This window comes from Lynx canadensis, chromosome A2, assembly GCF_007474595.2.
Source record: "Lynx canadensis isolate LIC74 chromosome A2, mLynCan4.pri.v2, whole genome shotgun sequence".
NCBI classification, from domain to species: domain Eukaryota; kingdom Metazoa; phylum Chordata; class Mammalia; order Carnivora; family Felidae; genus Lynx; species Lynx canadensis.
The window spans coordinates 26,072,051-26,097,528 of NC_044304.2; the positions used below are offsets into that span (position 1 = coordinate 26,072,051).

The 25,478-nt window shown below is 46.0% G+C and overlaps 1 protein-coding gene across 4 annotated transcripts in view; it reads left to right on the forward strand.

Annotated features, from left to right (window-relative positions):
* Positions 1 to 1,477: 1,477 nt before the first annotated feature.
* ABHD6 (abhydrolase domain containing 6, acylglycerol lipase) overlaps positions 1,478 to 25,478 on the forward strand; it is a 54,000-nt gene continuing 29,999 nt past the window's right edge. The window contains exons 1-3 of one of the 4 annotated variants that reach the window (XM_030307094.1): positions 1,478 to 1,810; positions 13,949 to 14,013; positions 21,722 to 21,873. In XM_030307094.1, coding sequence (XP_030162954.1) covers positions 21,755 to 21,873 — 119 coding nt within the window. In that variant the 5' untranslated portion in view covers positions 1,478 to 1,810; positions 13,949 to 14,013; positions 21,722 to 21,754. Of the gene's footprint in view, positions 1,811 to 4,291; positions 4,434 to 6,803; positions 8,219 to 13,948; positions 14,014 to 21,721; positions 21,874 to 25,478 lie in introns of those variants that run through there. The other 3 variants (XM_030307098.2, XM_030307095.1, XM_030307100.1) reach the window with 3 other exon arrangements.

Sequence of the window (25,478 nt, forward strand, 5' to 3'; positions counted from 1 at the left end):
ATCACCATATTTGGTTAATCATGATCCATGAGAATCCTGAGCAACTTACTCTTTGATGAGTACACTATCCCTGAAGCTCTGAGAACAATTCCATGAAGCATGTCGAATGCAACTCTTGAAATCTGAATGATGAGACGGCCAACGTCTTAGAGGAAGATGCTTCAGCCCAAGCCAGGGAGATTGTCCCTAACTCTGGATGGATTCCAGCAGCTCTAACAGAGGCAGATTTTACGAGGTAGTTACCAGTGGCCTCAGAGATGTTCCTTTGCCACATCTCTGAAGCTTTTTGTCCATGACCCATTCTTAAAAACCAGGACCTGCCCAACTCAACCAGGTTCTGCCAGTCTGGAGGGTTTGGCAGGAGGGAGGCTGCCTTTGTGGTGGAGTTAAATACCAAGAGAGTCCTGCTGGGCACTAGTCCCACCTAGGTCTGGAGCAAGAGGCAGACAAGGAAGCCTTCATTCAGGGCAGCAGAAGATACCACTCCTCACCCCCACCCCTCACACACTGCTCAGCACATAGTAAGGGCTCAGTAAGATTTTATTATATGAATGAATAAACACTCTGATGGAAGAAGTCCCTAGTGCAGTGTGGGCCTGCTGGAGGAAGTGACATCTAAATGGAGGCATAGAAAAAATAAATAAATTGAGGCACAGTCAAGAGGAAGTAGTCAGGCCAAGAAGAAAAAGAAGAGTTCTTGGTGGAGGGAACAGCCCATTCAAAGGCCAAAGTGGTAGAATTCAGCTTGGGCACCCTCAGAATACTAGATGAGGGTGCAGTGGTAAACTGAGGCCAGATGCTCAAAAATCCCGGCTTTGTGGTAGATAAGCTAGTCAAACAACACCATTTGAATTTAATGGGTGATAACTTTTATGCTCCCCTCCTAATTTTTTTATTTATTTGCCTAATTACGTTTAACTGTCCTTAAAAAGAAGAAATGACCATAGTGGGGATTCAACCAGCAGTGGATGAAAGCCTTTCCGAGATTACTATTTTGTGTCCCACCCTCTCCCCCACCACCCCCAGCTTTGGAACCAGGTGCAGGGTTTGAATTCCCAATTCTGTCCTTTATAGGCTGAACCCATGGGCAAGCGGCTCACCTTTCTACTGAGAAAGGAAGCCAATCACAACGCGTACCTTACAGTATTAAATGAGACGACATGTGTAAGGCAGTGTTGCTTGGCTTGCCTGTGAGCCTGTGCGTATCTTTCTGAGCCTTTGGGGGGCAGAGATCCAGCCAGAGTCACTTTGGAGCCACGTGCCCAGTAGCACTAGGCATATAGTAGCTGCTCAGTAAATGAAACAACGCCTCGACGAACTCTGGCGGTGCCTTGTGGAACTGTGGCTCCTTGGGTCCCAGTCCATAGCCTTTGCTCTAAGTGAGCTGTTTAGGGGCGGGGCGGGGCGGCCGGGTTCTGCCCTCGGCACTTAGCGCTGAGCGTGGAGAGCAATAGGCGCTGGCACTGGGGCCTGGGCTCTTAAGTGCTTGGAGACAGGTTGCGGAGGTCGGGTTGTGGAAGCCACTAACTCGCCCCTCCGGGTTTAACGCTCTGAGCTGGGGCGCAGAGGAGCTTAGAGTAGACCGGACGCTGCAGCCGCGGAGCTGCGCCAGGGGCGACGAAGGCGGAGCCGGCTTTTCCGTCGGCTGACTCAGGCCGGCGCGGCGCGCCTTTAAGGCGTCCGGCTGAGCCGGGCGCGGGGAACCGAGGGACGCGGGCACGAGCGCAGCTGCCGGACGCGAGCGCGTCTGGGGGACGAGGACTGGCCTCTGGATCCCGCGGCACTATCCGGGCGCCTGAGGTCAGGTCAGGTGAGCGCCGGCGGGCCGGGCGGGGGGTGCGCACCTGAAAGGGAGGGTATCCGGGGGCTCCCCTCCCCCCCACCCCCGCCCCGGCCCTGTGACCTGCCCTCCACTTTTCGTTGCAAGGCTGCCTGGCCGCCCCGCAAGCGGCGCACGGGGCGAAATGGGTCGGGAACCTGCACCTCTGTTTCTACTCGGTTCTCTCGCTCCGGCATTAGCCCCTGCACGCTCCCCTCCAGTGCCTGGATAGGTTTGACATTCCCCGAATCCCAGATGCCCCTACTTCCCAGGCGGCCTGCTGCCCTAAGCCCAGGGACGAGGTGAGGCTGGGTCGGGGACCTGCACCCTTTTTCTGTTCCGCCTCCCACCGCTGGCTCCGGCACCAGTCCTTCTGCGTCCCTCCGGGTGGCTGGATGGTTTGGAGGCTCCTGCACCCTCGTTCCTCCCACTTCCCGAGGAAAGGCTGCAGCTCGACCTCCCAGCTAATGGCGCCAACCCCCGTCCGGTCCCCAGATATCTGCGCCCCTCGGGACCTCCCCCAGCCAATACCTACCCCCAGCAGCTTTTTAGCTCACTTTTCCTCAGCCCACCCCAGTTCCCCTGGCCTCATGCCCTCTCCTCCCAGCAACCCTTGAGTCAAGATGCTGGTACAACCATCCCAACAGCCCAGTGCCGCCCGGCAACCCCCAGCATCCCCCGCCTACACTTTCACTGGCTTCTTGGCAGCCTTGGAAATTCGGATTGTGTAACGCTGGCTGCAGGGCAGAGCACATGCAGACGAGTGGAGGAGGCCAAGTTGACAAGAGAGATAGGGAGAGAGGAAGAGGGTGCTAGAGGGTCTAGAGGCTGTGCATCCAGGGATATGTACCTTGAGCCCTTTTTATGCTCCGAGGTTTGGTTGATTGAGAAGAGGTTTCAGCTTGGACTGGAGACCAGCATTTGCCTCACCTCTCACCTGTTCAGAAAACCCTAATGGCTGGCTCTACCTGGCTGGGAGTTAAGTTATTATAAATAATAGCTGACATAGAATAAATACTGGCTGCCAGATCATGTGCTAAGCACCTTTAGAGGATTACCTGCTTTACTTCTCCCAACAGCTCCCAGAGGTAGGTACCAATGTTATGCCCATTTCTCAGAGGAAGAATGTGCCCCCTTCCCAGGGCACAGTGAATGTGACCTCAAAGTCCCCATTCTGAACCACTAGACTTATTTTTACCCAACTGTAACTAATACATTCTTATCAACATTTTTATAACATAGGAAGTCAGAAATAAGAGAAATTAATAATCTATGTTCTTAGCACCAATTTATTTTTTAAAAATATTTTCTCAGACCAACGAAGGGTCCTGGGTGTCCTCCTCAAGGAGACTGATGCCCAAAGAGAAGGGACATGCTGGAGGCCATACAGCTAAGAAGTACCAGGGCTGGGATGCTAAACATGTCCTGGGATGGTCAGTCCTTACTTCCTGGCTTCCCAGTACTGCCCCAGCCCATCAGCCTAAGCCCCTGGAGATTCTGTTCCCTCTTTGTATCCTGATTCCCCCCTCCCCCACCCCCTGCCTCCTGTGCTATAATCCAGGCAGGTGACCTGCTGCCTTTGCTTAGGCTGTTCCCTCCTCTGGGAATGCCCTCCCTGGAATCTCTGAAGTCTAAATCTTACCTTAGCTCCAGCTCAGCGGTCCCCTCTAGGAACACACCTCTGATTCCTCCCCTGGCCCCAACTGAAAGTGATTCCTTTCTCCCCTGGGATCTTATAACTGGGATCCTACTGCCTTCCACCTTCATGATGGCATTTGGAAAGTTCTGTCTGCATGTGTCTGCCTATGCTCTCTGGGGCAGCTATGCTGGTGGGATCAGAAGCGTTCCTCAAGACCCTTTTTCCCATCTGCCTGGTGAAGCCCCAGGACAAAAGGGGAGAGAGAGAGAGAAAGAGAGATCCGGGGTGGGGGGGGGGTGGTGGGGAGAGTTATGACATGGTTTCCAAAGTAACGATAGACTCAGAATTTCTGAACCCTGCAACACTAAACTCCCTTCATTGAGCTACAGCCTGATCACAGGGAGAATGGCTCAGCATGGTACCTAACATTATGATTACAGGTTTGTTTTTGTTCATGACCCAGAGGATTCCCCCCAGAGAATCAGAGAGACTTGGGTCCAAATCCCACTGCTACCACTGCTACCTGTATGGCCATCGGCCTATTATCTAACCTCTCTGAGTCTTAGCTTCTGGTAATGGCACCTGTTTCAGAAGGCAATGGTAAGATTTAGATAAAGCACAAGGTCCAGCATGTGGTAAGCACTCAGTAAGCACCAGCTATTATGGAGAGTGAGACAGTGTTGGCTCCACTTTGAATTACTGGAAATGTATTCAATCGTTACTGACTGGCTCATATTGACTCTGCTTAGAGGTGGGCCAGAGGAGTCCCAACCAAGAAGAGGTAAGCATTTTTTTTTAAGATTTTAATTTTTAAATCATCTCTACACCCAAAGGGGGCTTGAACCCACAACCTCAGGATCAAGAGTCACATGCCCCACCGACTGAGCCAGCCAGGCACCCTGAGATAAGCATCTTGTGTGTGTGGTCAGAAAGGCCTCTGAAGCTTTCTTCGACACTACACCGTCCATTGCTTTGGTAAAAGAATGGTCTTTTCTGTTTTTTAGCTTTAAAAATCTGAGCTTTGAGTTCTGTGAGGCTGTGAGGCTGCACATATCTACAGTAAACGTGTGAATACAGTTCATGCAATTGTAAGTAATTGTGAAACTACTGATAGGAAGATAAAACACTCATTCTTAGAGGTTACATGGGTTTGCACTATGTGTTGGTTCAGACTTATCTTTGGGGCAAAAGGTTTGAATCAAAGATTTACTTTGGATTAGGGAGGGAAGGAAAATAACAGTGAGTGTTTTTCCCTAGTAAGCAGTTCAGAGTAGAAATCAGCTTCCCTACCAGTCATATTCTTTACCAATGCCTGATTGTTTTGGTGACTAGGTCAATTTTTACAGTGATGAGTGTTCAAAAGAAAAGGACCAGGAATGTCTCCCTCAAAGCTAAGTGTTTGGAATATGCTGGAAAACCGGCTCGGTGGGTTGGAAAAAAAAATCGTTAAAATTTCTCCTAATTTGATTATTGGCATAAGTTACGATTGCCTTTGATAATTTCAAGACTGTTGTGCTTAAATATTTTAAATCATACATTTTTGTAAGTTTTCATGGTTCTGTGGCATTTAGCAGGCTATAGGACTTTATCTCTGTGACCCTGTAGGGACATAAATACTTTTCATACTGTCAACATGGTGGCTATCAACTTCAAATTAAATAAATATAAAAATTCTCTTCTTAAGTCACACTAGCCACATTTCAAGTGCTCAATAGTGACTGTATTAGGTAGAGCAGATGGAGAACATTTCCATCTTTCCAGAAAGTTTTGCAGGATGGCGCTGTCTATATCAAAAAGGCCATGGGCGAACAGGGTTAAGTTCCATTCTTTCTGGCAAGTCACTTGCGGACCAAGAAATGGAATGTGCCGAGGATATTTCATTGTCAGGAATTAGGATGATACTCAAATCCCCTTAGCCTCATTTTCGCTTTCTGGTTCACTGTCATTTAACCCTGCCAGGTTCAAAGGATTAGGGAGAAGACGGAATCAAATGAAATGTCTTCTAGCAGTGTTTCTCCATCCTGGCTGCGTGTTAGAATGGCCTAGGGAATTTTAAATTATTTTATTTTATTTTGAGAGTGAGAGAGAGCGCGTGCAACTCACATGCACAGGAGCAAGGGAGGGGCAGAGAGAGAGGGAGAGAGAGAATCCCGGTCAGCCTGAAGCAGGACTCGATCTCACACCCGTGAGATCATGACCTGAGCCAAAATCAAGAGTGGGAGACTTAGCCAACCTAACCATCCAGGCGCCACCGCCTAGGGAATTTTTTTAAAATACCCATGTCCAGCCTCTGCCCCAGGCCAAATGAATCTGAATCTCTGGGGATGGTTTCCCAGAATCTACATTTTTAAAATGCTACCTGGGGGAGTCTGTGCAGCCAGGCCTTCAAGACTGTGAACTTAAAAGAAAAAAAATCCCTGAGGACTGGAAGACAGTGTTTCAAGGTAGATATAGTAAGTGGCTAAGAATGCTCCTTATCGATTTACTTTAGCAATAAATCCAGGGTTGGAGGTCAGTGGGTTCACTTCCTCCAAAAGGGCTCTCGGTTGAGGACAGCTTTGTCCCCAAGGGTGCATTTGGCAGTGTCTGGAGACATTTTTTCTTGTCACGACTTAGGGGTGGCTTCGAGTGGGTAGAGGTCCCAGATTCTGCTAAATATCCTACAATACATAGGACAGCCTCCCACAACAAAGACCTAGCTGGCCCAAAATGTCAGTTGTGCCACAGCTGAGAAACCCTGATCTAGACACAATTTTTGCAAACCACAGTCCTATCTGACCTTGGATGTAGTTGTCTCTTGAAAGAAGGTCAAGATATGCTCCTAAACTGGGCCCTCAGAAACCCTCTGGATCGTATTCCAGGCTTTCCGATCCCAGAAGCCACGTAGGGTGTCACTGCCTGTTGTTGGATGCGTTTGGGGCTGCACCAAGGAAACTGCTGATTCAGGGGCACAGGGCAGTCTGCGGATGACGTGGGGAGAGGTTCTTACACTGCTGCAGGTTGGGATCCTCTTCTTTTTGTGAAGCAATTATATAAAGTAATAGCAGCCTTTGCCTTGGGCTGTTTTCCAGAAGCTGTGGCTCTGTGGCTGTTGGCGTTGGATGTTTACTTTGTGATATACCCCAAACAAGATTCGAGCCTTGTGTGTGATGAATTTTGGGAATGGAGCAATGGGCTAGACTCTGGGAGTATCAAGACAGCAGCACAGACACGCCCACTGACTCCCACATCTGAGTGGCACTGGAGGGGATGGAGGGGTGGCAGGGCTGCCTCCCCAGGCCTGGGAGGGCAGGCAGGGTCTTCCCGGCTCTACAGAGTGAGCACTTGGTATCTGCCTGTCACTGCTTGGGGCAGTCTCCACGCATCCTCTCATTTTGTCCTTTCACAGGGGCTGTAGGAGGTCAGCTGATTCGCCAAGGTCACACAGCTGGTGGGTAGCGGAGCAGAGATTTGAACCCAGGCTGTAGAACTGCAGAACTGAATCCCCCAAGGAGCATTTACAGACTGGGGCTGTGCTTCCCAGCCGAGACTTGTAGGATGAGCTGGAGCTCACCAGGCAGGGGGGAGAAAAGGCACATGGGGGAGAGGGTATCATGCGTACCAGAGCCGTGGAGGTATGAAAGAGCATGACATGTCAGGGATTATAGCTCACTCAGAGATGGGGTGTGTGTGACAGGAGAGGATGATGCTTGAGAGACGGGGAGGTATGAAATCCTATGTAGCCATGTGAATCGTGCTGAGGACCACTGGGAGCCACTGGTGGAATGGGATGGAGGCAGAGAAAGAGCTGTGTGCCATTGGGCAGCTTGCTTAACCTCTCTGAGCCCCAGCCTCCCATCTGGGAAAGGCCTCTAAAACTCAGCACTGCGAAGATTGTTCATTTTGTTGGTGACCATGAGGAACAGAGTGAAAGAGTGGCCTGCAGTGGCACTGGTGGACAGCCCTGTTGATTTGTGACCTCCTGGCTTATCCTTATTTACAAAGTGCCTGCCACAGGCAAGGCAGTGTGTCCTCAAGTGCTGTGGCAAGGTGCAGAGATGTAGTAAGACTTGTGTTGAAGACTTGCAGCCTCGTGGAGGGCGCAGTGAGTGTTCTCATGGGTACTGTGATAAAAGACACATATCCCTAGGGCCACAAGAGACGAGTATGCCGACAAAATATCTGAGGCATGGAGGTTCCTAATGCCTGGGGGACCAAGGGCAGGTACACTGAAGGAGATAACTCCTAGCTCTGCCAGAAAGATTCATGAAGGAAAAGATCGGGGTAAGTCATGGGCATCTTCCAGGTAGAGAGATTGGGGGAAATAGAGAAAAATAAAAAACCGGCTCAGGTGCGGTCACCCAGAGGGTCAGAGTATCAGCACTTCTGGTATCTGATTCCCTGCGGTTTCCAGGTTATAGAGGGGAAGCAGAAGTCATCATAGTAGGAAAATATTCAGTGATGAACTTGCCACGTACAGACTGAGCCTCCACTCTATCACCCCTCCCTCTGTATTCAAGCCAGGCTCCGGGACCATCTACATCTTGGTCATCTCTCCCAGCTCGTAGGATGTTTTGCAAATACATACAGGACAAACACTGAAATTGTAACTCTTGTGAGAGAGGCAAGACTTCATGAAATGAAAGCAAGCGATGTTGGAGAACTGCTGGAATGACATGTCAAGGCAGTAATAGTTGAGGATCTGGCAGTGTGACACCTGATGAAGAAAAGGGGAAAGAGGCTTGAAAATCAAACAAGCAAGCCCTTGAGAGATCAATTGGGTATGTTTGCAAAAATGTCCTTTTTGCAATAGCACTGGTCACCAAATGTTAACTGGAAGGATTTATCAGGCTTTAAAATGATCCACGTGAGATTTATTCTTTGTTCTAAGAATTAGCACAGGATTGCAGTTATGACCTAATTTTGTTTAATGTTTACTATTGCTTTTAAAATACATTTGATTTGGGGTTTTTTTAATGTGGATTAAGTTCTAAACAGAACTGTTTTCCTCTTAACTGTGAACTCTCCCGTGTGGTTTCACCATGTCCCTTTTTCTGATGCTGATTCTCCTGGGTTACAGAGATGTCCTTCGGAAGGAGATTCTGGCTAGAAAGAAGGTGGGGACCAGCTCACAAAGGGCCCTGAATGCTGGGCCTCTGCTGGGAGCCAGAAATCTTGTCCTGATTAAAAAAAAAAAAAAAAAAAAAAAAAAAAAAAACCTCCTGGCTGTTGATAACAGGGCTCCTTTTTGTGGAACTCCGACTTTGTTCCTGCAGTTAGAAAATGCTGTCGACCAACTTCACCTCCTTTAGAAGTGATAAAACCCTCTTTAATCTCCTTGCTTTTCCTTTTATTTCGAATCACAGATTCCACAATGGGAGAATGTTTTTCTTCGGGGTGCTGAGGTTCTATTTTAGGCCCTCTGCTATTGCATACCCATATAGAAGGCTATTTTAATTCTTTTCAGTCATGTGGAAGATAGTCACTTAAGCGGTGCTCTTTCTAGCACTTTACCTTTGAGAGGTGACCTCAGCTGATGACAGTGCATGCATTTGCACTAATCTGTAAGAGAGGTGCTGGAATAAAAATTTGTTCTGGACTCCCTGAGAGCCTGAAGGCTTTGGGATCTTTGGAGATCAAAGATCAAGTGACTTTGGCTCTTCGTTTAACCAGCAGGAGACTGTCTTGTATTTCTGTAGAGTTTCTTGTTTAAAACAAAAGTTTTGGGGGCGCCTGGGTGGCTCAGTCCGTTAAGCGTCCAACTTCGGCTCAGGTCATGATCTCACAGTTTGTGAGTTCGAGCCCCATGTTGGGCTCTGTGCTCATAGCTCAGAGCCTGGATCCTGCTTCAGATTCTGTGGCTCCTTCTCTCTCTGCCTCTCCCCTGCTCATGCTTTCTCTCTCTCTCAAAAATAAGTAAACATTAAAAAAAAAATTAAAAAAAAACAACAACAAAATTTTTTTAACGTTTATTCATTTTTAAGAGACAGAGACAGAGTGCAAGTGGGGGAGGGGCAGAGAGAGAGGGAGACACGAAACCTGAAGCAGGCTCCAGGCTGTCAGCACAGAGCCTGACGCAGGGCTCAAACCTGCAACCATGAGATCATGACCTGAGCCCAAGTTGGATGCTTAACCGACTGAACCACCCAGGCGCCCCTGGGCTTTCTTGGCAGGCAGTTATTTCAGACGATCACCATAGTCTACATCTTAACCCAAGCAGTGGTGTTTTGAAGATGCTAGGCTAGGTCAGGGCATACGTTGCGTATTTTATTGCTTGTTTCTTGACTGATACAATTTTTTAGAAGACAGCTGCAAGACACATGAGCTACTTCCCTTCCAGCAGAAGTCCTGATTGAACTGCATAACTTTCTCCCCACTGACTGTGTCCCCTTCTCCAGGCAATCGGGGTAACAGGATTATCTGGTTCTCTGATTCCCTGCCCACAGGACCAGCCAGTCTAGGCTGAATTTCCTTGCCCGACAAGCTGCCTTAGCTGGTAGAAGCAGGGGAGGGAGTTGTGGGCTTGGCTGGTTCTTGAGCCAGAACACCCAGGGGAACCAGTTGCTAGCACTTTGGAACCTAGAGAGACAGAGTTCTCCTCTTATCAGTACCTCTCCCAGAGCCACAAAGGAGATATGCATTTCCAGTTTATGCACATGTATGGTTCCAGAATGGAAATCCTTATCTTTTGTCTTAGAATGCTGGACTTGATCAAGGACTGAAGTTCCTGTCAAACTGACTTAACCTTTGGATAGTCACACAAGGCAGGAGCTCTCCCAGTCTTTGTTATCTTAGTAGGCAGCCTGTGTAGCTTGTGGAGAGAGAGAGAGAGGGAGGCAGGCTACCGGCCTTCATATTTGTATTTGTTTCTTCCCTTATCATGTGAAACAATTAAGGTTTGGTCGCTCTCTCTCTCATGGGCCTTTTTTTTTTTTTTTTTTTTTTAATAAATTGAACTCCTGTATCTTACTTACTTATTTGTTTATTTTTGAGAGAGATAGAGAGTGGGAGTGAGTGAGGAGCAGAGAGAGAGAGAGAATCCCACAAGGTGTAAAGAGAGAGGGAGAGAGAGTGTGGAGCCCGGAATGGTTCTCAAGTTCACCTGACACGGGCCTTGAGCTTATGAACCGTGAGCTCATGACCTGAGCCAAAGTCGGATACTTAACCAACTGAGCCACCCAGGCGCCCCTGCTGTGGGCCTTTTAATTAGCTTAGAGTCCACAACTGGCCAGAAGAAGTTTTTGTGCTAATGAAAGTGTTCTCTATGCTCCCTGCCCAGGATGGTGGCCATTAGCTACATGTAGCTCTTGAGCAGGTGAAATGTGACTAGTGCACCTGAGGAACTGAACTCTACATTGTATTTAATTTTGATCAACTTAAACAGCCACATGTGGCTAGTGGCAACGTATTGGACAATGCCGGATAGACCATTCTATTTCAGGACTATATATTATATTTTGTAATTAAATAGAGAAAGCCTTACACATGCACATGATAGTAATTCAAAAGATATAACAGGGGGCCACCTGGGTGGCTCAGTCGGTCCAGCGTTCGACTCTGGATTTCCGCTCAGGTTGTGATCCTGGGCCATGGGATTATGCCCATGTTGAGCTCCTTGGTGAGCATGGAGCCTGCTTGAGATTCTCTCTCTCTCTCTCTCTCTCTCTCTCTCTCTCTCTCTCTCTCTCCCCCCCTCTCCCTCTCCCTCTCTCTCTCCCTCTCTCTCTCTCCCTCTCTCCCTCTTTCCCTCTCTCCCTCTCTCCCCCCTCCCTCCCTCCCTCTCCCCCCCCCCTCCCTCCCTCCCTCTCCCTCTCTTCCTCTGCTCCTTCTCTGTCTCTAAAAAAAGGTCAAAAGATACAAGATGCAGCCATGGTAACCAGTTTCCTGTGTATCCTTCTCCCTCCCTCTCCTCTCTTTCTGTCTTTCTGTCTCCTTTAATGCAAAAGGTATTATTCTATCCATTCTCTGCTGTTTCTTGTTTTTTGGTGTTGCTTTTTTTTTTTTTTTTTTGAGTTAACAGTGAATCTTGGGGGACACCTGGGTTACTCAGTGGATTAAGTGTCTGACTTTTGGTTTCAGCTCAGGTCACGGTTCGTGAGATCAAGCCCTGCATCAGGCTCTTTGCTGACTGTGGAGCCTGCTTGGGATTCTCTCACTCCCTCCCTCTCTGCCCTTCCCCTGCTCATGCTCTCTCTCCCTTTCTCTCTCTCAAAATAAATACATAAATTTTTTAAAATCTTAAAAAAGAATGAACCTTGGAGGTCATTACTCATAAAGACAAATAGAACTGCCTCATTATTTTAATGGCTTATGTTTAATTTTATTTGTATTTAATGGCTATACATAATACTTCCTTATAAAGCTATACCATTGTTTACTTAACAGATGCCCTATAAGTGGGCATATGAGTTAATTTCACTCCTTTGCCATGATAGATTCTACCGTGACACGTAACCTTCCACAAACATGATTTCATACACTAGGTACAAACATAAACTCTTAGAAGAGATTCTTAGGTTGAAGGTATGTGCATTTTACAATGTCACAGACTTTAACAAATTGCCATGCATAGAGTTTGTTCATGGGAATATAAATTGGTACATTGTATAGAGCATCTATTTGCCCACAGTCTCTGCAACATAGACTGTTTCTAAACTTTTTGTTTTTTGCTGGTATGGTAAATAAAGATTGCTGTTGTTGCCTGGGTGGCTCAGTTGGTTAAGTGGCTGACTTTGGCTCGGGTCATGATCTCACAGTTTGTGAGTTTGAGCCCAGCATTGGGCTCTGTGCTGACAGTGTGGAACCTGCTTGGGATTCTCTCTCCCTCTCTCTCTGCCCTCCCTTGTGTGCTCTCTCTCAAAATCAATAAGTAAACTTAAAAAAAAAAAAAAGGATACCACTTTAAAAAATTAAGACTGCCATTAGCTTGTCAATTTAATCTGCATTTCTCTTATTATAAATGAGCTTGAGGGTCTTTTTATATGTTCGAAAGTCATTTGTGTTTACTTTCTGATAAATTATCTACTCAGATCATTTGCCCATTTTCCTATTGGATTTTGTTGTTGTTTTGATTTTTAGGAACCTTTTGTGCATTCAGGAAATTAGTCTGTTGTGTCTGAGTATGTATTGACAAATCTTGATCTTGGTCATGGTGTATCTTTCCATGTGGACATTGAAAACATGTTTATGCAGTGAACATGTTAATCTTTTCGTTATGGCCTCTGGACCTTCTATCTTACTTAGACTTTCCCTGCTCAGATATTTTCAAACAGAGTTCTTATGTTGTCTTATAGAACTTCCATGGTTTTATTTTACTTTTTTAGGTTTAACTCTTTGACTCCTCTGAAATAATTCAGGGGTTTTGTGGATTTACCTTCCCATTCTTCTGCCATGGTGCCTTGGCACTGTGTCTCCCTTTCCAGCCCTGGTTTTGAGCTGTGGGGTCCCTCTAGCAGCCACTCTGGTAGAAACATTATCCTCCTTTGTTCCCTGGCTGCCACCTTCTCATTCCTTTCTTTATTCTGTGTTATGTTGTTATGTTGTGTTATGTTATTTTTTTAAGTAAGCTCTATGCCCAACTTGGGGCTTGAACTCAGAACCCTGAGATTAAGAGTTGCATGCTCTACCAACTGAGCCAGTCAGACCCCCCTCTTTTTTTTTAATTAAAAAATGTTTAAATAAATTCTACACCCAGTGTGGGGCTCGAGCTTAGAACCCTGAGATCAAGAGTCACATGCTCTACCAACTGAGCCAGTCAGACCCCCCTCTTTTTTTTTAATTAAAAATGTTTAAATAAATTCTACACCCAGTGTGGGGCTCGAGCTTAGAACCCTGAGATCAAGAGTCACATGCTCTACCAACTGAGCCAGTCAGACACCCCTCTTTTTTTCATTAAAAAATGTTTAAATAAATTCTGTACCCAGTGTGGAGCTTGAACTTTGAACCCCGAGATCAAGAGTTACATGCTCTACCGATGGAGCCCGCCGGGCACCCCTTCTCATTCCTTCCTAAGTACAACTTTTAGGGAAACCCTAATGACGAATGGAGAAGGCAAGTTTCAGTCTTTGGGGGTCTTAGTTACGTTTGTAGGTCTCAGAGCCCCCTTTCACCTGAGTGTGCCTGTCCCCGCCCACCCCCCCACCCCCACCCACACACACCCTGCTTCTTGCCTTTCTCCCCACTGCAGTCCAGGAGTCACCAACTCACTCCCAGCTCTGTCCTGTCACTGCACATTTCTTCTTTGACCTCCTTCATGCCTTCCTAGGCCTGGCTCATTATCTGCTGTGCCCTGCCCTTTGTGCTGGTTTCTTAATTGGGGTAGGTGAGCCAAACACAAGGTGAGCTATGAAGCCACACCTGTGCCCGTGCCCAGGAGGAGAGAAGGCCATGCCAGCCATCGCGCCACCTCTGCCTCCGTCTCTGGTGAAGCCAGCAATTTTGTGGCTGTTAGCAATTCATTCACCTTCTCATTACGATTTAATGCTTTGTCATTTTCTTTCTTGTGATTCCAGAATCTCATTTTCAGCTTCTGCCAGAGCCAGGAGCAGTTGGGAAAGAAGGCTGTGTTCTTTGAAGAGTGAGTATGGCTTTTTAACACTGTTGCTTTAAAGGAAGGAAGGAAGGAAGGAAGGAAGGAAGGAAGGAAGGAGGGAGGGAGGGAGGGAGGGAGGGAAGGAAGGAAGGAAGGAAGGAAGGAAGGAAGGAAGGAGAGAAAGAAAAGAAAAGAAAAGAAAAGAAAAAAGAAAAGAAAAAAGAAGGCAGCTTTTAAAGAGCCTGAGGCTCCTCTATAAGCCCCCAAAAAACCCCTCTCCAGGCCAACCTGCAGTGGTGATTTCTCTGGTTCAGTGGTCTGGGGGGAGGAGATTGGGCACCTGCAGGTTAGATACATACCCAGAAGCCCCCTATGGACAGTTCTCAGAGTGTGCCAGGAGGAGGGTGCGAAGCTTGCAGGTCTAGAAGAACTGAGCCTTTGGGAACCAAGATGCACACCTGGGGAGTGTGATACTCGAATCAGCCCCAAAGGCAGAGAGGCAGAGAGGTTCATCTGGCAGCCAGGACATGGGAGTGTTCCACATGAAGAGGGCAGCCTGGGGAAAGACAAAGCATGAGGCTGTGCAGGGCTGGCATGGGGACGGGAGTTGGTTATTTGGGGTGCAGGCAGAGATGTGGGAGTTGGCCCAGGAAGTTGGGTTGGGATCATATCAAGTAGTCTGAGTTCACATTAGACCTGGGCAGCCTAATGCATGATGTGAGTTGTGAAGATTCCCCTGGCAACTAGTGTTAGGGATGTGACAGAATGGGAGCAAGAAGAAAGGATGACCCGGACCCAGTGTGGTGGCTGAGGGAGCTGTGATCTGTCTCACACCTGGTATCTCACACCCAGTGGGAATTTTTCTTCCCACCCAACATTCCTAGTAAATGTGGAACCAGATTGGCCTAAGGAATTGGTTGCAAGAGACTTTCAGGGGTATAGACCCTCTAAAGCTGTGCTGTCCAATATGGACAGCTCCTTTTACTATGTGGCTACTGTGCACTTAAAATGTGACAGGTGTGAGTGTAGAACTGAACTCTGAATTTTATTTAATTAATTTAAATTTAAATAGTCATGTATTGAATGGCATAGTTTGTCTAGACTCACAAGTTGGCTTCAGTGCTGGCACCTCTCCACCTGTGCATTAACAGGAGTGGAGGGGGACATAGGAAGAGTGAAAGATGTATCACAGTCTGGGAAGCTAGATGGATGGGCACAAATGAATGAATCAGGAGAAGGGGGAGAGATGTGGGACTTCTGAGTCATGTGGTAGTCAAAAGGCTTTTGGAAAAGTCTGGAAGGGGGTACTGGCCAGGCATGTTGAGTTTGGAATTCCCTGAAGAAGGGAATGGTGGAGGAGGATGTAGGGATGGAGAGCTGTCCGAGGAAGACAGTGAGGAGAGCATTATGGGAGTATCAGGGGACAGAGTGAGGAGAGCATCATGGGAATATCCAGTGGCGAGAGTGAGGAGAGCACCATGGGAATATCTAGGGGGAGAGAGAGGAGAACATCTCAGAATCCAGACCCCGCATGCTGGTTTCAACAGCAGGGCTGTGAGAGCTGCAAAGCCAGACTGAGGGGGGCAGAGTTGGGCACCTCACAGCAGTATTCCTGGGGGTCATGCCACACTTTCAGTGATGCCTCAGCAAGCTTAACTGCTTGTTGGGAAATTTCAGTGTGATTTTCTTCCAGGATGAAGATGATATGTATGATAAGAGTTAGAACTGGCCGTTTCTTGAATTATTGTGTCCTCAGTCCTGGGGCTTCCACGTAAGAGGATCTTAACATCTTTGTATTTTTTCTAACTGTTGATCATTAGTGATAGTTTTGAGGGATTGGTTTATCTTGACAAGGGCCTAGTTTCAGAAAGCAGCGTTGGGTAGATGCAACAATCTTTAAGAGCTTGGATAGTATATTCAGATTTTAGGAGCTTAGTGTTTCCCTAACGGAAAACATTGGAGAAAGCATTTTCATATTGCTGAATTAAGGGAAAAAATTGTAAGCGGCACTGGGAAGTTTTTTAAAAGATACCAGCAGGAATAGGGTAATAAATTAATGGTAACTTATAAAGTTAGCATGTTACTTGCTCTTAAAACAGTTCTAGAGAAGTGCAAAGAGCGCCAATGGGGACATTGGACCCCCTGCCTTGTGCATAGTGGATGCACAGTGAATCCTGCAGCCAGAAAACCCTGAGAGAAAACCAACAGAGCCATGAACCAGGGACATCTGTAGGATTGGTTTGAAATAAAGACCATTCTGTTCGCCAGCCAGGTGACCTGTGGGGCACTTTAAAATTCTTTAAGCCTTAGTTTCTCCATCTTTAAAGTGGGAGAGGGGCTCCTGGGTGGCTCAGTCGGTTTGGCTCAGGTCATGATCCCAGGACTGTGGGATCAAGTCCTGTGTCGGGCTCCATGCCGAGTGTGGAGCCTGCTTCAAATTCTCTCTCTCCCTCTGCCCTCCCCCACTCACTCATAAATAAATAAATAAATAAACAAACAAATAAGAAAATACTTATCAAAAAATAAAGTGGGAGAAATGCTTTCTACCTCATAATGTTGTGAGGGATGAGATGAGAGGATGTATATGAACTGCCTGTGTGGGGCGTGGTTTACAGTAGTTATTTAGTAGGTGGAGGTTGTCAGTCTTGTATCTTTGGCTGTGATGGTCCTGGTTATTATTGTTGCTATTGTTGTTACAATAATCATTATTTTGAAGAGACCAGAACTTTAGTCTGTCAGACTTGATGGTGTATGAGTAAAATATCTAGGGAAAGGCAAGATTCTTTGAAAGTGTCTCACATTCTGTTTTCTCTTGGAATTCTGCTTTATACCCTGAGATTAAGGTGTTAGAACTCAGGATTCCCAGTTTTCCAAATCAGTGAGAATGTGAAAAGACAGTCGTGACACATTATGCCTTACTCCTAGCCCCCAGACGAGGGACTTTGAGATGCAACGTTTGTTTATGTGGATCCACTGGTGTCTCCTCTATCCAATCAGTCTTCATCCCTGTGTTCAGAGATACAGGCCCTACATGCACAGCTTGGATGCTAACAGGAGGAGGCCGGATGGCAGGCTCAGTCTGGGATGTGAGCCTGTGTGACTGTCCCTGGTGTCAGAACGGACAGCTCTCTTCCTAATGGAGCTTCTCTTCGCCCTGTGCCACAAGGCCACGGAGGTCATTGTCCTTAACACTGGGGTGCCTTGCTTTCACACAACAGATACATAAAACGAGTGCAATTTTTTTTTTTCTCTTTTTCTTTTTTTTTTATTTTTTTTTTATTAAAATTTTTTTTTTCAACGTTTTTATTTATTTTTGGGACAGAGAGAGACAGAGCATGAACGGGGAGGGGCAGAGAGAGAGGGAGACACAGAATCGGAAACAGGCTCCAGGCTCCGAGCCATCAGCCCAGAGCCTGACGCGGGGCTCGAACTCACGGACCGGACCGCGAGATCGTGACCTGGCTGAAGTCGGACGCTTAACGGACTGCGCCACCCAGGCGCCCCTCTCTTTTTCAATCTTTTTCAAGAATTCGGGCAATAAGCATTGTCAAGCCACAGATATTTGCCTGGTACTGTTTTAGGTTCTGGGAACATGTAACAGGGAGTAAGATTCTTGAGGGGGCAAGCCAGATCCTACTCTTTAATTGCCTGGTATAATTTGAGAAATGTTTTAAGTCTGAGTAGGAGAAGACAGAAGAGGTGATTTGGATGAGTGTTCTTATTTAATAGTTGAGGAAACCAAGCTCTCTTCCTGGTAGAGAGGCAGTGGGAATGTGCCCCCCCTCAGCCTGGTTGGCGCCCGAGCCATTCATGTGTCATCATTATGATTTTCACCAGACCTATATATCGCCTACTGTGCATTTTTCTTTAAGTTGACTCCTTTTAACTTAATTTTAAAAATTAATTTTCATAAATTGAAAGCATCCCTCTACTTGCTAGATGGAATGCTGGCCCATTCACGAAGGGCTTAATATTAGATCTTAAAAAAAAAATAAGGAAGGCAGGAAGGAAGAGGAAGGAGGGAAAAAAATCAACACAAAGAAACCATGTTATTAAGTAGCTAGTTACTGTTGCTTGCAGGAGGGGAAGGCTTACAGAGGTGTTTAATAACACCATACTGAGAATTTCTCTTTGACCTAGACAGAACTGAATAAGAACTGAAAGCTGATTTCTCTGTATGCGTGTCAGTGTTATGTTACCCAGTTAATGCTGTGTAGCCCTGAGCATTATTCAGTATTCTCCTGCTCCCTAATGTCATCTTGCAAGCAAACATCAATTGTATGGGCCCCATCCTTTGGGAAATTCCACTCTCCACCCCTTAGTTGACTTTCAGTCATTGGCGGTTCCAGGTTCACAAGGTTTCAGTTTTCCTGTCTCCAGACTCTCCTTTGGGTACAATAGAGTATCCTATAAACAAACCTCAGCAGGGTAGGAGAGCTTCCTTTTTAAAGAAAGGCTGGGGTAAGTCCTCTTTAAAATGAAGGATGATGCAGAGGTAGGGATCGTCACTTCCTCCTTATGTATACTATGTGTACAGAAGAGTCAGAAAGCATTAGTTTCGGGGCACCTGTGTGGCTCAGTCAGTTAAGCGTCCGACTCTTGATTTCGGCTTAGGTCATGATCTCACGGTTTATTTTGCTTTAACAAAACAGAGACTGCTTGGGATTCTCTCTCTCCCTCTCTTTCTGCCCATCCCCCCTTATGCATGCTCTCTCTCAAAAATAAATACTTTTTTTTTTTTTTTCAACGTTTATTTATTTTTGGGACAGAGAGAGACAGAGCATGAACGGGGGAGGGGCAGAGAGAGAGGGAGACACAGAACCGGAAACAGGCTCCAGGCTCTGAGCCATCAGCCCAGAGCCCGACGCGGGGCTCGAACTCACGGACCGCGAGATCGTGACCCGGCTGAAGTCGGACGCTTAACCGACTGTGCCACCCAGGCGCCCCAAAAATAAATACGTTTTTAAAAAAGGAAGGAAGGAAGCAAGCAAGCAAGCATTAGTTTCTTCACCCGGGGCCTGTCCATATTTGACCTGTTCAGGGAAAGTGTACAACAGGCTTCTCTATAAGTCCATGCCTTACTAAATTCATCGGGCTAGGGGTGCCTGGGTGCTAAGTGGGTTAAGCATTTGACTTCTGCTCAGGTCATGATCTCACGGTCCGTGGGTTCAAGCCCCGTGTCAGGCTCTGTGCTGATCCCGGAGCCTGTTTCAGATTCTCTCTCTGCCCCTTCCCTTCTCAGGCTTTGTCTCTCTCTGTCTTGCAAAAATAAATAAAATGTTAAAATTTTTTTTCTTTAATTGATCAGGCTCTACAAAAACTCCTAATTGAAGTTCATTCTGCAATTAAATGGGAGGTGGAGCCAGATAAAACTTTCCCCCAAAGTGATGGAGAGGTCCATAACAGGCATTGGCAAAGCCATGATGCCTCTTTTTGATGATTAGACCTTGGGGCTACCATCCCCAGTGTCAGGGTCAGTGAAATAATGGCTTTGGGCATAAAATGTTCTAGTTCCTCGTCAAAAGGAACATCACGTAATTAACCTCCTGCAGCTCAGGAATCGGAATTCATAGTAACCCTCAGCAGTTTTTAGGGACTTTGTGTGATTTGGAAAAGTCCTCTTGAAGGTGACAGTTCCTATTTTCATTGACTCTTTTGTGACCAATGTTCAAACAGATTTCTAAAATTCTCTTCAGTCTGAAAGTAATTTGCTTACCCCTTGACAGTGAGGCCTTTTTAGCATGGTAAATTGTACCCTGCGTTAAATAGGTGACTCCTCCAGGGAGTTTTGTAATTACTGAAAGAAAAAAGTCAGCTCTCTTACAGCATCATTGGGAATGGTTGATTGTCCCCAAAACAAACAGGACTGAGCCCGTTTTGTAACTTAGTTTTTCATTCATTCATTTGCACCGTATTTGTGTCCTGTACTATTCTTGGGGTGCTGAGAAAGAACATACGGACTGGCCTGACCCTCAAGGAGCTCTAGTTCTAGGAGAAATCAGGCCAGTGACTTAAGTGTGCTGAAAAGTGTTTATAGTGATTGAGAAGCTGAGAGGCCAGTTGAATCAGAAACACAGACAGTGCTTCTGCCCCTGAGAGGGCTTTCATTCCTGCAGATTCAGCATGGTACCCACAAAGAGCCTGTGCGTGTGACTAAGAACCATCTAACCCACCTATATATTCGTCTGTCTCCTCCACTTCCCCCTAGACTGTGAGGGGCTTGTTTCACCAACCCCTTGTAGAGGACAGAACATAAATGGAGATGCCATAGCTTCATGGAGAAATTAGGAGTGATGACAAGTGTAGGTATTTAACAGCAGAGAGCTTATGAAGATTGAAAAAAAGTCCATTAAAAAAAAATTAGACGACGTATAGCATGGTGCAGAGGGGGTGGGTCCAAGGAGAAACCTGTTTTGTAATCTTGATTCAACCGGCTGAGTGACTTTGGGCAAGTTACTTAGCCTCTCTGTGCCTTACTTTTCCCAGCCTATAAAATGAAATAAAACACCCTGCCTGTTTGACAGGACTGGTGTGCTATACCAAGGGTTGATCACTTTCTGCCAGCAGGCCAAAGAGCCTGCAGCCTCTTTCTAACAAAGTCTTGTTGGAATAGTCACTCCCATTTATTGCATGCTGTGTCAGACCTGCTCTCGGAGCTGGGGACACACGATAGTCCCTGCCCTCCTGGTGCTCCCATTCTAGCCTTCAGATGTGTTCATCTAGTCTTCAAGAAGACCTCAGAAAATACAGTGCAAATTCTACCGTTTTGATTTGTTCCCTCTTAACTTTTTATTGTATGGGACTTACTTTTGAATAGGCTATTATACATATATGTGATAATAACCAAAAGGTTTAAAAAGGTACATGGTAAAAAAACAAGTTTTCCTTCTATCCTTAACACCCCAGCTACTAGTTCTCCACCTTAGATGAACTGTTACTGATTTGTTAACACATCCTTTCCGTGATAGTAGCATTCACGCGCACACGTAGATGGTTTCCATTTCTGTCTGTCTTTTAGGTTCTCTGTCCTAAGTTTTAATTTTTATTTATTTATTTTTAAAGTTTATTTATTTATTGGGGGGCAGGGGTAAAGAGAGGGAGAGAGAGAAAATCCCAAGCAGGCTGTGCACTGCCCGATGTGCAGAGCCTGATGCAAGGCTTAATTGACTAAGCTACCCAGGCACCCCTTAACTTTTAATTTTTAAAAATTGCAAACTTATAGAAAAGCTGAAAGAATATTACCATGTAACCTTCACCTGGATTCACCAGAGGTTAACATTTGCCACATTTGCTTTAATGTTCTCTCTTTTCCCCTTCCCCAGTGACTTTTTTTTCTCAATTTTTAAAAGTGAGTAGCAGAAATGAACATTGAGTAGCAGATATCACTGTTCTTCACCCCTTAATACTTCAGCAGACGTCTCCTAAGAGCAAAGATTTTCTACGTATAAACGTAACCACAATTTCATCGTCACACTCAAGAATTGTGTCACTGATACAGTAATGCCATCTCATATCTGTTCTCAGATTTCCCCCATTTGTTTTAACAACATCCTTTATAGCTTAAAAAAAAATTCAGGATCCTCTCAAGGATTCTTTATTATATTTAGTTGTTATGCCTATTTAGATTTTTTGAGCACTTGGTCAGCTTTTGTTTCCTCCTGACCTTAACCCTCATTCTGGGTCCTTCTCTCTTCCACTTTGCCTTTTCCCCTTTTCTCTTGAGACAGAGTTTCAATGCTGTGACTCTCTTTAGCCCTGCAGGTGTCTGCCAGCCTTAAAGAGCAGGATGGATCTTGATGTGGTCAACATGTTTGTGATCGCAGGTGGGACGCTGGCCCTCCCCATCCTGGCATTTGTAGCCTCATTTCTCCTTTGGCCGTCAGCGCTGATAAAGATCTATTACTGGTAAGTTAATTTTATAATTGAAGTATTCAAGAGTATCATAATAATAGTGTCATCTTCTCTGGTGGTGACTTTTGCCCTTTTGGTGGTGGTGGTTCAACATTTTACCATGAACTATTTCAAATATACAGAAAAGTTCAAAGATGTCCTGTTTTGAGTTTGGGGACTATTCTTGAAGAATTGGTGGTAACTCCTCACCAGGTAAATTCTTTCTGGTTTCTGATAGTATCTTTACCTGGGAGGCTGCCCTCACTCCCAAAGTCACTGATTCTGTCTGCAGGCAAGAATTGTGCATGTTTATGGGAGCTCCTTTGATATTTTCTTGGTCATTGGATTCTTACATTTTTTTTGTTTATTTATTTTTGAGAGAAAGAGATATAAAGTGTGATGGGGGAGGGGCAGAGAGAGAGGGAGACACAGAATCTGAAGGAGGCTCCAGGCTCTGAGCTGTCAGCACAGCGCCTGACAAGGGGCTCAGACCATGAGCTGTGAGACCATGACCTGAGCCAAAGTCGGACGCTTGATTGACTGAGCCACCCAGTGCCCCATCTTGGCCATTGGATGCTAACCCAGTGATATCCTGACCGGTGTAGAGATGTGCACTGAAAAATGAATTAGAAAGACCAGGGCCAAGGAGATGGCCTGGGTGGGACAGAATGGTTTTAGATATGTTCTAAACATGTTCATTAGTAAAGTGACAGAAAGAAAAAGAAGTTTCCAAAATTTTTATCATTCTTGTACCATCTTTATGATTCTTGTCCTATCTGTATAACATCTCTACTTTCCTTTTGTATTTTCTTTAGAGTTGAGTCCCTCTTTTTACCTTAAATCAATTTAAGAGTGATCTCAATATCACTACTGTAAAGCAGAAATTTCTGTTTGCTGTACTTGCCATAAATAGTAAATTAATATTAAAAAATTAAATAAGCACAATGTCCTTAAACAGTGTTTTAATTCTACCCTGCCAAAAATACGGCCACTCCTTTCTCTTTGTTACAAAGTCTAGAGAGGTGTGAAAGATACGGCAGCCCGAACACAGCCTTCCTCGCTGATGGAATCAGAAGATTAACAGTGAAGGGAGATTTGCTTTCTCATGATGTGCTTCAGTGGTTTTTCATGCCATGGTCCATTTACCAAATAAAATCACCCCTCGTGCCCAGTGGTTGTGTCCCCTGGTGAAGGCAGTACTGAAATAGACCTGGTTCCTCTCTGTGCTGCCGGGAAAAGTGAAGCACAAGGAGATTTAACCAGCACCCTGGCGGTTAGAATTGCCTTCCAGGCACGGAGAAAAGAATGCAGGGAGGTTGAGCTTGTGCCCTTTATCTGCTCTCCTTTCCGGCTCCCTTTTGTTTCATTAGCGTGTGGAATTTTCCGCCTGCCAGCCAGGCTCTGATCCTTGAAAAGAAGCTAATTGAACAGAAGGGAGCTTTTCATCCCGTGCTCTCCGTCTCCTTCTTGGAGGAGGGTGCAGTGGTGGTGACCCTTTCAGAGGGTCACCCGGGACGTACCTCTGCAATGACGGAGCTGAGATTCTGGCCACTTAAGTGCCATTGCCCTGCAGCATTGGCAGCAGGGTTCCTTTGGGGCTAAGGCTCCCGTGTGACCCCTGACAAGGAGAGGCCAGGGTTGTGTACCCCTTGTGGCCCTGCAGAGGCACCATGGACCTCCACTCACAAATGCCATCTTTCTTAAATCAAGGCAGAGAATGCAGTTCAGTGATGTGGCCTGTAACTGTGGATATGGCTACATACAGAGGTGTGATTATATAAAGGCTAATTCCACCCACCACGTGCAGAAATCCCACTCCATGCCGCATAGTCCCTCCACCTCCAAACTCCTTCAAGGAGAGGGCTTCTCAGGGTCAAGACGGTCAGAATAATTTTGATATTTGACCTCATAGCAAATAATTCACTTTTTTATTGAGTTATAATTCACATAACATAAAAATCACCATTTTAAAGTGTATATAATTCAGTAGTTTTAATATATTCGCAGCGTTGTGGTGCCTGGATGGCTCAGTCAGAACAGCTTGCGACGCTTGATCTTGGGGTCACGAGTTTGAGTCCCACGTTGGGTATAGAGATTACTAAAAAAAAATAAAAAATAAAAACTTAAAAAAATATATATCTATTCACAGGGTTGTGTACCTGTTACCACCAAATAATTCCATAGCATTTTCATCTTCCCAAAAGGAATCCCCATAACTGTTCACAGTCACTCAGAGTTTCCCCGTCCCTTCATTCCCTGGCAACTGTAACTGTTTTCTGTCCCTTTGGATTTGCCTGTTTTGGCCATTTCATATACATGCGATCATACAGCTTGTGGCCCTTAATGTCTCATTTCTTTCACTTAGCATGTTTTCAAGTTTCATCCATGTTGTAGCATGTATCAGTACTTCATTCATTATTATGGCTGGATAATTATCCATTGTATGGTTATACACATACTATCTATTTAAATGGATATTTGTGTAGTTCCCACTTTTTGGCTATTGCGAATAATGCCATATAGCAAATAATTCATTTTTATTAACAAATAATACCAGTAAAGCACTGAGAGGCCCCACAGAGCAGAACATTCAGTCTCTTATTAAATGACAGTGCAGAGGCATGTGATCTTAAAGCCTGCTCATGCCTGTCACTCGGCTTAGAGCTGTAGCCAGAGGACAAACACAGTGCTGCCCTTTATTTTATGTACTCAGGCACACAGGCCAAGAAGAAACCCAGCTGGTTGGAGAGAATGAAAATCCTAGAAAACCTTTTGGTTCATGCCAGGTCATGTTGGAACATGGGGGTTGTGATTATGGTACTAGAACCCATGATGCCATTGCGGAGAGCTGTCGGAAATCCTGTGAGTTGCTCCTCCTGCCCCACCGAAATGCACAGCCTGTTTCCTTCAACTCACCTCATTGCAGGTGACATTTACACAGTGGGTGTCATAGGATGAACAGCTTTACCGTGAGTCACTTATGTTCCTTAACCACAGTTATTTCTCCAAATGCCTTTAGTTGCTCAGCTGCCCATAATGACCACGGATGGATTCACTCTGCAGAGCTAGGTCAGCCAGGTTAATTGTCAGGGTCACTACGTGAACAGGAACAGCAGGCAGTAGAGGTAGCTGGGCGTCCCAAACACCCCAAGCTGCCCTGCCAGATGCCCATGAGGGTGTGGTGTAACCATCACAGCAGGCTGTCTCCTGGACTTCTCCCTGGGGTCTTCTGAGCCCCTTAGGGAACAGGAACAGGCATCCCCCGTAGACCATGGCTGGTCTTCAGAACAGCTCTCTCTATGACTCAGTGTCCCTGGAGCATGACGAGCCTGTCTGCATAGTGATGTGGACCATGGTCGCCCCTGTAGGAGGCATCAGATGCTTTGCTTTGAGTCAGCAGAGGACCACAATTAGAGGGGCTGGGGCCACTGTGGGTGACATCAGAGACAGCTCTTATTTTCATCAGGCCAAATATTAAGACTGTTCACAGGATGAAGGAGGGAGAGATCTTTAAAGATTTTTACTTCCCAAAGAAACTCAGTTGTGAAAGGAAGATAAGGAATTATAAATATAAGAGAAAAAAATGGACAAGAATTGAAAAAGAAAACTAACATTTTTTT